The following is a 13420-nucleotide window of genomic DNA, read 5'->3' as shown; positions in this document are numbered from 1 at the left end:
TGCTCTGTCCCTTTTCAGGGACCCCTTTCATGAACACCACCTGCGGGAGAAGGTGCAGTAGCTCCTAAGCCTTGGGGTGGCTGAAGTGGTCCCCGCAGAGTTCATGGGCAGGGGTTTCTACTCCCGGTACTTCCTAGTCCCCAAAAGTAAAGGGGAGGGTCACCCTATCCTAGACCTCAGGGACAGAATGCCTTCATCGCCACAGCCAACTTCAAGATGGGCATGTTGGCATCGATCATTTTCCCCCTCCTCAATCTCAGAGACTGGTACGCTGCCCTGGACTTAAAGGATGCTTATTTTTCACATCTCTATCATGCCTCACAGCAGGAGGTTCCTGCGTTTCATGGTTGGCCAGGACCATTACCAGTTTACAGCCCCTCTTTGGCTCCTTGTGTCTTTACAAAGTGCATGGCCGTAGTTGCCACCACCTTGAAGTGTGGGGTCCAGGTGTTTCCCTACCTGGACAACTGGCTTGTGCAGGGCCTTCCTTGGACCAAGTGCTGGCACACAGGTCCTTTTCTTGGAGTTGGGGATCCTCCTGAACGTGACCAAGTCTACCCTGCTCTTCACTCAGGTCACAGAGTTTGTAGGCGCCCATCTGGACTTCACATCAGCCACTGCCTCTCTACCCAGGTCCTGCTTCTTGGCTATCAGGGAATCCATCATGGCAATGCGAGCATTTCTTAGGACTATGGCCAGGCACTTCATGTGCCTCCTGGAGTGCATGGCCACCTGTTCGTATTTGATTCAGCACAACAGGCTCCACATGCATCTACTGCAGTTGTGGCTGGTGTGGGCCGACAATCCTTCCTTGCACTCCTGGGACTGGGTGGTGACAGTTTCCCCCAGACATCCTCCGTTCCCTGGACTGGTGGACCCAGGAGGAGGTGGTCTGCACTGAAGTACCATTCTCCAGGCCCCTCCAGTCCCTGGGGCTGGTGACAGATGCTTCCGATACTGGATGGGGAGCCCATGTCAGTGATGCGTGGACTCAAGGTGTGTGGATGCAGGAGCAACTCTCCCTGCATGTTGTCAGGGAACTGCAGGCAGTCTGCCTCTCATGCCAGGCCTTCCTTCACCTTCTCTGAGCAGGACGATTTTCATTGTCTGACAATAGGTGGTGTCCTATATAAACAGACTGGGTGGGGGCACATTCCCCTCTCCTGTGCCTGGAAGCCCTTCAACTATAGGGGTTGTGTATCAAGGCAGATAATCACCTGACTGCCTCTTACCTCCCTAGGACACAGAATATTCTGGTGGACCAGATGAGCAGGTCCTTCACCAGCTACAAGTGGTCTCTTGGGGGGGGGGGGGGGTGTGACCTTCCATGAGTGGTTTTTCCCCTCCTGGACCTGTTAGCGACACGTCAGAATAGGAAGTGTCCCAGGTTCTGTTCCCTCACAGGGTCGGGTCACGGATCCCTGGGGCACATTTCTCATCACCCCATGGCCTGAGGGCCTGCATTACGCGTTTTCCCCTATTACCGCTGGTGCACGAGGTGCTCCTGAGGGTGAGGGAATTCAGGGTTTCTCCCGTTCTCATCGCACCAGCTTGGCCCCGACAGCACTGGTTCATGTCCCTGCTGAGCCTCTCTTGCAAGAGACTGATTGTCCTCCCACTGTATCTGGATGTCATCATGCAGGGCTTCAGCAAGCTTTGCCACTCAAACCTGCAGTCCCTATGCCTAATGGCCTGGAAGCTCCCTGGCTGACAGCCGCAGAGCGTCAGTGCTCAGAATGGGTGCAGGAGGTCCTGCTGGGGAGCTGGAAACTTTCCACGAGGGTTACCTATCTGGGTAAATGGAAGCGTTTCTCTATCTGGGTTGCTCAGAAGGGGATCTCTCCCATGGACACCTAGGTTCTGGTTCTGGACTATCTCCTTGTGCTCAGCGTCCAGGGGCTGTCCGCTTCATCAATCTGGGTTCACCTGGTGGCTATTTCCACTTTTCACCCGAGCCCTCAGGGCATGATACTTTTTCACATACCCCCTGGCCTGTCAGTTTCTGAAGGGACTGGACAGGCTTCACCCACATGTCTGTCAACCCGTCCCTCAGTGGGAACTTAACTGGGTCCTGATCAGGCTCACAGGACCTCCCTTTGAGCCTATGGCAACATGTTCGTTACTACACCTCTCCTAGAAGGTGTTGTTCCTTGTGGCTATTACATCAGCCAGACGGGTGTCAGAGTTATGGGCCCTTACCTTGGACCTCCCTTGTGCAGTCTTTTTCAAGGATAACGTCAGGCTACACCCCCCCCCATCCCACCTTCCTGCTGAAGGTGGTGTCTGTTTCATGTCTCCCTGAGACCTTTTTCTCCTGGGTTTTTTACTCCAAGTCCCATGCTTCTGGTAAAGAACAGACTTTACACATTCTAGGTCAGTGATCTCCAACTTCTGCACACCCAAGATCACTTTTTAAATGACAGACAGAGCCAAGATCTACCGCCCCGCCCCTTTCTTGAAGCTCCGCCCTCTCTATTCTCCTCCTCTCCATCACTTGCTATCTCCAATGCTTATACCACTGCTTTTTCCCCCAATTCTTCTGTAGGAAGAGGTTTTTCCAAAATTTGGCCTGTCTAGACTGGACCAAATGTCAAAAAAAAAAAAAAAACCACCTTCTTTTGGAAGCCCCCTTATTCCTTGTGGAAAGAGGAAGAGAGGTGACCTAAAGATCATGTTTGCTCTTCCACTAAAAAGTGGAAGAACAAATGCATCCGTGGATGCAGAAGAGGTTTTTCTGGGATCCTGAAAAACTCCTGCAGTCTAGCCATAACCTTGCTGGGTTGAGACAGGATGTGTAGGCTCTGGGGTGAGAATGAGGGATTTGGGTGTGGGAAGGGATGAGAGGTGTAAGCTCTGGGAGGAAATCTGGATGCAGGAGAAGGTGGATAAGGGGACACTCCCTCAGGGAGAGGGCACCAGGCTGGGCAGTGTTGGGGTCAGATGTAGGGTTAGGGTACTAAGCAAGCCACAGACTTCTGTATGTGAGGGTTCAGAAATTTGGGTTGGGGTATGTGAGGGGCTCGGAGCAGGGGATTCCAGTGTATGATAGGCTACGATGTAGGGTCTGGGGGAAAGGGGAGTGTAGGAGTGTTACGATGCTGTGGCCAGATGGGTTCTTAGCCTCAATTTGGGGCTTGTTGGCCAGGCTTCATTTTTAAATAAAATACTGTGTCAAACAAAGTTTCTGCATTGTCTTTATTTCAGAGAAGGGCAGGGAACCTGTCTTGAGTCAGGGGTCACTGACCCAAGAAGTGTCAGTTGGGGCCACACAAGCAAGATGCAAAAAACCCCTCCTCCACCCAACCCCTCAAGCTTCACTGTGTTGGTGGGAATAGGAGACATAGTACTGGGGAAGGGTGCTAGTGGATGCTTTGGCAGAGGAGTGGGGACAGAGTTCTGTGGCGAGGGAACTGGGCAGTGGGGAGAGGGAATGGGGGAGTGGGGATAGGAGGCGGGGGGGCAGTGGAGGCAGAGTGTCCCCTGCATCTGCCTCCTCCCAGGATTCTCTATCTTCTCCCTTCCAGCCCCCCTCTGCCCCTCTGGGAAGCCAGCACGTGCCTCCTCTGGGTCCAACTCACCACCATCTCCCCCCGGCACAGGGAAGCCCCGTGCATGTGTGCACCTGCCCTGAGGCCAAAATCCCATGTGCGCCTGCCCCGGGGCTGACTCACCCCTCCTGTGCGGTGCAGGGAGCCAATGCTCCCTCCCGCAGTATGCCGGGCCGAGCAGCTAGCGCACTTCCGGAATCGCCGGAAGTGGCGCTAAGCTGCAGGACTTCTGTCCATCCCCGTTTTCACTTGAGGTAGGTAGTGGGGCTTCTCGGGGGTGGAAGGGAAATGGAGGCAGGGCGGACAGGACACCTCCCGATTGACTGGTCGAGGCCTCGCGATCGACCTGTTGGTGACCACGGCTCTAGATGTTAGGGGGGCATTGGCTTTTTATTTGGACAGGACAAAGCCTTTTTGTAAGTCCCCACAGTTGTTTGTGGCAATTGCAGAGAGACTCAAGAACCAGCTAGTGTCCACCCAGAGAATTTCTTCATGGATAACCTCCTGCATCAGGGAGTGCTATAATCTAACAGGAGTCGCAGCCTGCCTCTCACGGTCTATTCCACTTGGACACAGGCCGCCTCTACAGCCTTTCTGGCTCGAGTCCCTATTTTAGACAGCACTAGGGCTGCCACATGGTCTTGAATCCATACCTTTCCCAACCATTATGCACTGGCGTAGCACGCTTGGGAGGATGCAGCTCTTGGCAGGGCTGTCCTGTGCTCAATAGAAGGTTAGAACTCCGATCCTGCGTCCTGGGGTTTCTGCTTTGGAGTCATCTACATGGAATGGACATGAGCAGTCACTCCAAGAAAAAATGGTTACTTAGCATCATAACTTCTGTTCTTCGAGATGTGTTGCTCGTGTCCATTCCAAATCCCGCCCACCTCCCCTTCTTCACAGTAGTCCAGTAAGAAGAGACCAAGGGGATGAAGGGCCAGCAGAGAGAGATTTGCTGATACAGTGGCGCCACTCCAGGGCGCTCCCCTGCAGACCCAACAGGGACTGCTAAGGGAAAAACTTCTGACAACACGTGCACACACGTACATGGAATGGACATGAGTAACCCATCTGGAAGCAAAATGGTTATGAAGGTAAGGAACCGTTTTTGTCCCTCAGCCTCTGATTGCTAAAAGCTGAGCCTGGGTGACAGGACAGTAGTTACTCAGTTCTCTGTTTCCTCGAAGACTCCTGGCATCACAGCCATTGTTGGAAAAATAGAGTACTAGGCTAGATGGACCATTCCTCTGACCCTTTATGGCCAATTTTATGCTCTTATGACTTTTATAAGAGCAAGACATGAGAAATAATTCTTCTACTCTGCACTGATTAGGCCTCTGTTCTGGGTACCACATTTCAAGAAAAATGTGGAGAAGGTGCAGAGACGAGCAACAAAAGTGATTAAAGGGCTAGAAAACATGACCTGTGAGGGAAGACTGAAATAATTGGACTTATTTTGTTTAGAAAAGAGAAGACTGAGAGGGGACATGATAGCAGTTTTCAATATCTAAAAGGGTGTAACAAGTAGGGATGTAAACAAGTAGGCTGCATCTAGATTGGCATGATTTTCCCGAAATGCTTTTAACGGAAAAGTTTTCCATTAAAAGCATTTTCAGAATAGAGCGTCTAGATAGGCATGGACACTTTTCCACAAAAGCACTTTTTGCGGAAAAGCATCTGTGCCAATCTAGATGCGCTTTTCCGCAAAAAAAAAAAAAGCCCCAATCACCATTTTCGCGATCAGGGCTTTTTTGCGGAAAACAAATCTGAGCTGTCTGCACTGGCCCTTTTGCACAAAAGCTTTGCGCAAAAGGGACTTTTGCCTGAATGGGAGCAGACTAGTATTTCCGCAAGAAGCACTGATTTCTTACAGTAGGAAGTCAGTGCTTTTGCAGAAATTCAAGTGGCCAGTGTAGAAAGCTGGCAAGCTTTTCCAGAAAAGCAGCTGATTTTCTGGAAAAACTGGCCAGTCTAGACACAGCCGTAGGAATTTGCCTAGCCTAGGCTTATTGGTTAATCTAGTTGACTACTTGTATTCCTCTCTCCCACCCCTGCTGCCTCTGTATCAGGCAGAGGCAGCAGGGGGAGGGGAGAATGAGAGTAGTCCATAGGAGGCAATCAGCCTTTGCTGGCAGGGAGCTTGGACCCTCTATGGATAGGGGCTGCTGCCACCCCACACTGCTGCCTCTGTATCAGAGGCAGCAGCATGGGGTGGCAGGCAGCAGATTTGCATGGGGAGCTGGTTTTTAAACTGGCTCCCCTCGCAGACCGGCTCCTGCCTGACACCCATGCTGCTGCCTCTGATACAGCACCACAGGGTGGCAGGGGACTCACCAGGAGTGGGGCCAGAGCACACTGGCTGCTGGCCCCACTCCCAGGGGCTCCTAGAATAGTCGTCTAACTGCTAAGAATTTGTGTGGTTAGTCAACTATTCTGTTACCCTCTATCTAACAACCCTAGTTACAAGAAGAAGGGAGAACAATTGTTCTGATGAAAGGACAGGAAGCAATGGGCTTAAACTGTAGCAAGGAATGTTTAGGTTGGACATTGGGGAAAACTTCCTAACTGTTGGGGTGGTTAAACACTGGAATAAATTGCCTAAGGAGGGTTTGGAACCTCCATCATTAGAGATATTTAAGAGCTGGTTAGACAAATACCTAGACTGTGCTTGGTCCTGCCGTGAGGACAGGGGACTGGACTTGGTCCTCTTGGTCCCTTCCAGTTCAAGCATTCTATGATTCTATGGTCATATTTTCTGTACCAAAGTTTTTAATACTCTTTGAAAAGCATAGCAAAAAGAAATGTACTTTATTGGGCTTCAGGAAGTGATATTGTATATATTGTATCCATGACAGCATGAGGTGATAGTCACAAATTAGACATTAGCCTTTGATGTTGCAGGTCTCTTCACAAGACCCTAAAAGTAGCAAATTTTAGATATATATTGACGAAGAAGCATGAGGTACAATAATGCTGAAATATATGCGTAAGCATTAACCAGAGATACATTGACAGATCAATTAACTTTTTAAAAAATTGGGAGGGAGGAGAATAGGGAAGCAACTAATGTAGTTGAGTGCCAGAAAAATTTACGAGTGTTTTCTATCTGAATGAAAGGATTGTACGGCTGCTGATTCTAGGAGAAATCTGTTACATGCTTCCACATTGTTTCATACTTTGTGCCACAAATGCAGAGGAGGAAGTTGGAACACAGCCATCCTAGTTCCAACCCATTTCTCTTACCTTCCCACTGCATTGTCATGCATTATATACTGACTGCTAAAAGATGGCAGGTAATTGTGAGACCCCCTTTTAGCATTCAGCTTTAGAAAATTAAATGGCTATTTCTTGGAATACAAGTTTTATACTTCTTGTGATGGTCCAGGTGTGCCTTCTACTTCCAAACTAGATAGTCACAGAGATTTTCATGATATAAGCGGCCTACATTTTACCATTTTAAAACATGACAGGAGTCTTAGGATGGAGATTAATTGTAATGGTCATTCCACTCATACCACAGACATGTCAAAAGTAGTAGCACCAATTTATAGCCAGTAAGTCCAATCTATCATGTTAATGCTGCCTATAGTATATTTTTCTGCTCACCTTTTGCATGTTTGTTAGATGAAATGTACAAGGATTCTCGGAAAGAAAATGTTGCACAGCACCAGACACTATCATCTGCTTAATATAGTCAAAGATGAAGTAAAAACCTTTCCTCGTTTTGCACTCCGAAGACCAGTTAATGTAGACACACTTTGCTTTGCTAGAAGTCAGTTTCCACACTTTTCCCCTCCCTGCCTTCCAAAAAGAGATGTGAATGTATTCTGTTGAGTGTCTTACCCATGAAAATGGAAACAATGTAGCCTGAGAGTGAGTGAATTTCCAAAATGTTCCAGGCTGTTTTCAGCTAGAAGATGCCAAAGCTATTTTTGAATGTCAAATAAGATCGGGAGTTTGGGAATATGAAGAAAGGACGTGAAGAAGAAATTTTATCTTCTCTACCAATTAGTCATCTTGGATCCCACTAGTGCAAAGTGTCATTGCATATGACTTGAGCTTTGATTTTTGCCTTTGTCATCAAAATACAGTTCACAGAACACGGAGGAAGAATTCAAAACTAGCCCTTGCCCCTGCAGACATGATTTAGTTCCTGAGTTTCCGTAGCATAGAAGTGAGCACCCTTTTGGGGTTTTAGTATGTAAAATTATAGTGTTCTTCAAGAGTATAAATATTAAATGGTAGGAAAAAATGCATGATTTATCATGGATACATAAGTCCAGCTCTTCAAAGGTATTTATGCACCAAAGGTTAAGGAGCTAACACCGCAAAAGCAAAATGTAATGGGAACAAATCTGCATCTGTTTGTGCAAAAGTGGCCTTGTTTCTTTCTAGAATAGAACTGTGCGCACTCTACAGATTGAGGCTAGTGTGTGTGGGGGGGTAACTTTTTGGGATGAAAGATTAAATAAACTAGTGACATAAGATTTTGTGATCTTGGAAAGAAAGAAGCAAACACTTTGGGGAGGGAGGGAGGACGAGTGTGCGGAGGGGGAGACCCAAAAGCTTTGCAGCTTAAGTTAGTTTCACTTCATGATGTATTCTAAATATTTTAACCAAGTTATCTCCTGGGTTTGTTTTTATGCTGAAAATAATCCTTGTGTTACGCTGGACACCAAAGGTGTATTTAAATGGTTGTAAGGGTTTGAATCAGTGCATTCTGCAAGCTAAGCAGATGTAATCATGTCTCCCTCTGGTGGCTGTCTCACTAGCCTGCTGCTTACTCACTCTTGAAATAATAGCACGAAAGCTGGCCCATGAAAGCTCATCATCTAATAAACCATCTTGTTAGTCTTTAAAGTGCTACATTGTCCTGCATTTTGCTTCAGCTACCCCAGACTAACACGGCTACATTTCTATCACTATTGAAATAATAGGAACTTGCATTTTATGTATTGAGTTCCTGCATCCTCCTCCCATCAACATCAATAATCTTATATTCGTTATACTATAATATTGTTTTTACTGTGTTATTTATTGTATCATCCAGTGGAAATATTCATGTTATAGAAAATATAAATGACTAATTTTGTATTTAAAGTTAAACATGCCTTTTCTCTGGAAAATGAACTTGTATGTGAAAAGGCCGCCTGTATATGACTTCTATAATCTAATCTGGGTTGCTGCGGTCACATCCACATCTGCAAAAAATAGACTATAAGGATTTAGTTTGGGTTTGAGCATATTTGAAGAATCAAGAGTAACCTGAAAAGAACAAGTTCATTTCAATAACTCTCCTTTTCAATATGTCTACTCAAAATATTTTTTGTGGTGCTTACAGCTCATATAGTGGGATTGGGGGAAACCTGTAAATTGTATAAAATAGGCTTGACCATAAATAACTTAAAGATTTCAGGATCATTCCATAATCTGTATTTTCAATCATCAGTAGCAGCAGGCAGTAATCCTAGAGAAAAAAAATCCACGAATAGACAAACCAATTTTTCCTTTAAGAGCAAAGCTAATTCTTTTCAATCCACTTTTTTATTGCACTGTTTTCCCTCTATCTATTTAGCTAACATAAGGATAAATTTCCAAAGCTACCCAGTTGGAAAATAAATGGGTTCACTGTTTGTCTAGCATTCCAATCTTTACAAATGTAAATCAGTCCAACTGCTACTCATTTAAACCGCCAAGTTCACAAAACATTAAAGGGCTGCTTTCAATACACAATTTAATCTGTGACAATTCACCAAGATTTCTGCTTGAACATCATTAGAAATTGACTATCTGATAAAGAGAGACCACTAGCTAAGGTCATGAGGGTCAACTTCTGTAATTATACGAAGTTTTACTGGGTCAACTACAGCAGACACCACTATTTGAAGGTTAAATTGTTACAATTAAATACATATACAGCTATTCCCATAGCTACTCTGTTGTTAAATGTACCGTAAACAACATAAGCATTCATTTCTGACCCTAATTGTGTCCAAGATGTCCCCATTTGGAAATTATATAGGAAAGAACATTATAATCTGTTACACATTAAACAATACTTTGTGGTAAAATGCATAATTAGCTGGTGGAAACTGGTTTCATTTATTCACATCAATGCAAAGGGGTTCATTTGGGTTACTCTCTTTAGTTTAATTGGAATACTGCAAGCACTGGCTTCCAATATGTTTTATAGATGGAGAGTTTGCCATAAACAAAAGAATATAATCCTGCTGCAAAACCAGTCATTAGTGAAACTTTTTTCTATATATTATTCACTAGCTGTGTTAAAAAATGCTCCTTTCTTTTTTAAAAATGATGTGTATAAGTATCTTGGTAATCGTACACACATTGCTTAGATTAGATTGAAATTACTACTCAAGTTTGAAACTAAATAGCTGAGGTAAACATGCCTTCACCCACTCAGACAATAAAACACAATATTGTTTTTGGTAACCAAATTCTGAAGCTTTTACTAAAAAAACTGGGATATATAGACTGTATCACACAGTGCAAATAAATTAAATCTTACTTGGTAATTAAATTTATAGTTAGTTCCTACAGGTAAACCTATTTGTATGTCTACATAAGCTTACCTGTGCGTGCGTGTGTGTGTGTGTGTGTGTGTGTGTGTGTGTTACTCACATATATACATATGTAATTTTACGTACACACACTAAAATGTTTTGACTCAATGGCCATTAAATTCAAATGTCCTTTGGCATGAATTTTCACCTGGAAAACAGTATCTTGATGATGTATTATTTGTACAATACATTTATAATATATATGTTAAGCATCCAATAGCATATGATTGTATCATCCCCATTCTACTTTGTATAAAGAATTGGATTAATTTTTCATTCAGCCCAGTGGTCTTGGGTATTATACTCTCTTATCTGTGCAGGTGTGACCTTTTCTAAGACTCTCTTAGACTTCAGTGGGCTTTGAATCAAGCTCTTCATTGAGGGTCCAAAAAGTCTGAGGCACCAAATTCTGTTACAAGCAAGGAATGCAGAAGAGTGGCAGAAATCCAAAGCTGGGATTTCTTGCACCTTTTTTTGTAAAATGCTGCAACAGATGCAAGAAATACATGTTGCATTTTCCACACAAAATTATAAACACTTAAGGTAGAATCTTAGATTTAAGATCACATCGTTCCATTTACAAAGCTAACTTTCTTTTGTTGTTGTTGTTTCTATTTTCAGATTTTGTGTTGGAGACAAATTTTTCCTAAAGAACAACATGATTCTGTGCCAGACAGACTATGAGGAGGGTTTAATGAAAGAAGGTTACGCACCCCAGGTTCGCTGATCCAACGCCACATTGTTAAGAATATAAAGCACTATGTTCTTTTATCTTTTTTGCTCAACATGTATATAAGAAATGACACAGGATCCTACTGATAGCGTAGATATAGAGAGACAGGATGGTCGCGTGGAATAAAAGGCGGACTGCATATGTATGTAGTGAAAATTGCTCCAGTTCAGAGTTGAATGTTTATTAAAAAGGTAACTGTATATACCGCTGGATTTTTATTTTATTTTATTTTTTGGGGGCTTGCTATTGTTTTTTCTTTTTTGTGTTATTTGGCATGAGATGTTTATTTTGGACTATTGTATATAATGTACTGTAATATTTGAAGCACAAATGTAATACAGTTTTATTGTGTTACCATTTGTGTTCCTGTTTGCTTCTTTGTATTGTTGCATTTAGTACAATCACTGTCTAAACTTATTGTATATTTATGCGTTCTGTATCAACCAGCTATTTTAAATTAGCTGTATCTTTCTAGTAAAAAGAATTAAAGAGCCAATCCCAATCATTATGCTACAGTTAGAGCTTAATACTATTTACGTTGCAACTATTGAAAAGATAATTCTAGCAGCAACCACTGCAAACAATGCTATGGTTAAGGGTCTATCAGCACTTGTGTTAGAAGCCTCTATTTTTCAGGGGTTAAACCTCAGCTGTTTAATTGTATAGATCTCCTCCAAGAGCACTTTTATTTTATTACAACATTTTGAAAAATAAGTCTGGCTGGTTTGGGACATATTATAGAAGGTGCAAAAGTGAATGATTTGAGGTGCTGCTTTTGTGCTGCTAGATGTTCAAAATAAGTGTTTTATTTTTATTTTTAAATTAGCTAGAAATTAGGTCCTATTGCAAACCAGTGCCTTTGGGTATCTTGTAATATATATATATTCTGAAGTTATTTAATTTGGAAAAGTGACTTCTGCTCTTGTGCAGAGATCTTTTGTAAGATCCAATTTCTTAGGCTTTGAGGTTTGTTTTTGCAGGGTTGTTTTGAGGGTTTTTTGGGGGGGGAGGGTTGCATCAAGACTTAACCCTAATTTTTCATGGAGAGTTGTGTGAATGTGGCAAGTGACTTTTTCCTAAAGTGATGAGGTTAGAAGGCACCAAGAACAGCTTCAGTTAAGGGGTTGTATACATGTGTGGAAAGACCCTTTTTAGCTGACAGTAGAAAAGTGATTTGTTGCTGACAACTACCTTCAGTGGCTGTTGAAGCAAGACAATTTAAATGCTATTGGTGGGACAAAACCTTTAAATATTACAGAAGATGAGAGATACCACTTCACGTCACGTGAATTGTTTTAAAAAAAAATTCTCGCCCACACAGGCAATTAAATAATTTAACACTTGGTAAGGATGGGGGGGGGGGGGGATGGCTTTCTTCACAATCACTGTCAGGAACAGATCCATCTCCTAATGAAGATGGTGCTACCTTTTAAAGCTGTGCGACTGTTGCCTCAGTAGCAGGCCCCTAAGTATTCATGTTCCTGGCAGAGCTTAATGACCAGTTTGGTGGAATATATGAAGGGATAACATGTAACATATGGGTTAAATGCATGGTCAGTCTTTTCCTCTTTGGCAGGATTAACGTTCACCAGAAAATTAGCATTTGTTTAAATGCCATTCTCAATGTGGCCATCAGATCGGGGCTTTCTTTTCACTAAGAATCTTACATTCAAAGTACATCAAAGCTCTTTGTGTTCCCTCTGTTGGTTTGATTTATGGTTGCAATGCTGTCCTGAGCACCTCCTATTACAGCTTTCTGCAGTCCGCAGTGAGTTCTTCCTGGGGAACTCCCTTAGTCTCTGTTGTGTGAGTTCTAAGTAGACTTCACAATGGATTGATTTAGAGATGGAATTTTTTTTTAACCCTGATATCTGAATTTCCAAATTTGTCCATGGAAGAGAGATTTAGACATATAATACTGTGGCTTTTTTGCATGCATATGAACCAGCTTAAACCTAAGGGCTAGTCACAATGCTTAACTTTCATGGAGGAAACGAATGGTCACTAATATCAGAGTTCATTCTAGTTAGTCCCCTTCAAAGGTTCTCAACATTTTCAGAGTTCAGACCACAACTTAACTGAGAAATCATTGTTGTGGACCATCTCTCCTCCCATTTGTGATCCCGAACCTCTTCCGCTCCCATTCAGTTACATAACACCTGCTACAGCAGTTGCTTACATGGAAGGGTCATATTAGGAAGGTATTTACATATTTGCATTAGTAATAGTGCTTTTGCCTTTTTAAAAAGAAAATCAATCACTCCTGTTGTTCTTCATTCCACCTCTCCGTGCTCCAGCCTGTTTTGTTAATTTCAGCTAGAAACAAGAATGACTTACTAGCTCTCCATAGACTACAGTTTGGGAACCTCCAATCTGAGTCAGGGCATGGGACTGGGAATTAAGGAAGCTGAGCTCTGTCATTGACTTGCTGTTATGATGAGCAAGTCACTTAACTTCTCTGTGCCTCGGTTGTCCCATTTGGATCATGAGGGTAATATTTACACTGCTTTTGTAAAGTATTTTTGTCTCTTCAGATGCCAAGGAGTATATGTGTA

General features: G+C 43.5%; 1 protein-coding gene across 13 annotated transcripts in view; it reads left to right on the top strand.

Moving 5' to 3' along the window:
* The window catches only part of LMO3 (LIM domain only 3), a 201923-nt gene extending 190704 nt beyond the window's left edge, over window positions 1-11219 (top strand). For all 13 annotated transcript variants that reach the window (XM_006130277.4, XM_075897659.1, XM_075897699.1 and 10 more), the window contains one exon: window positions 10754-11219. In XM_006130277.4, the coding sequence (XP_006130339.1) occupies window positions 10754-10859 (106 nt within the window). In that variant the 3' untranslated portion in view covers window positions 10860-11219. The remainder of the gene's footprint in view (window positions 1-10753) is intronic.
* The last annotated feature ends 2201 nt before the right edge of the window (window positions 11220-13420 follow it).

The sequence above is a fragment of the Pelodiscus sinensis genome, chromosome 1 (genome assembly GCF_049634645.1).
Source record: "Pelodiscus sinensis isolate JC-2024 chromosome 1, ASM4963464v1, whole genome shotgun sequence".
Lineage (NCBI taxonomy): Eukaryota > Metazoa > Chordata > Testudines > Trionychidae > Pelodiscus > Pelodiscus sinensis.
This window is presented reverse-complemented; position numbering and strand designations above follow the sequence as displayed.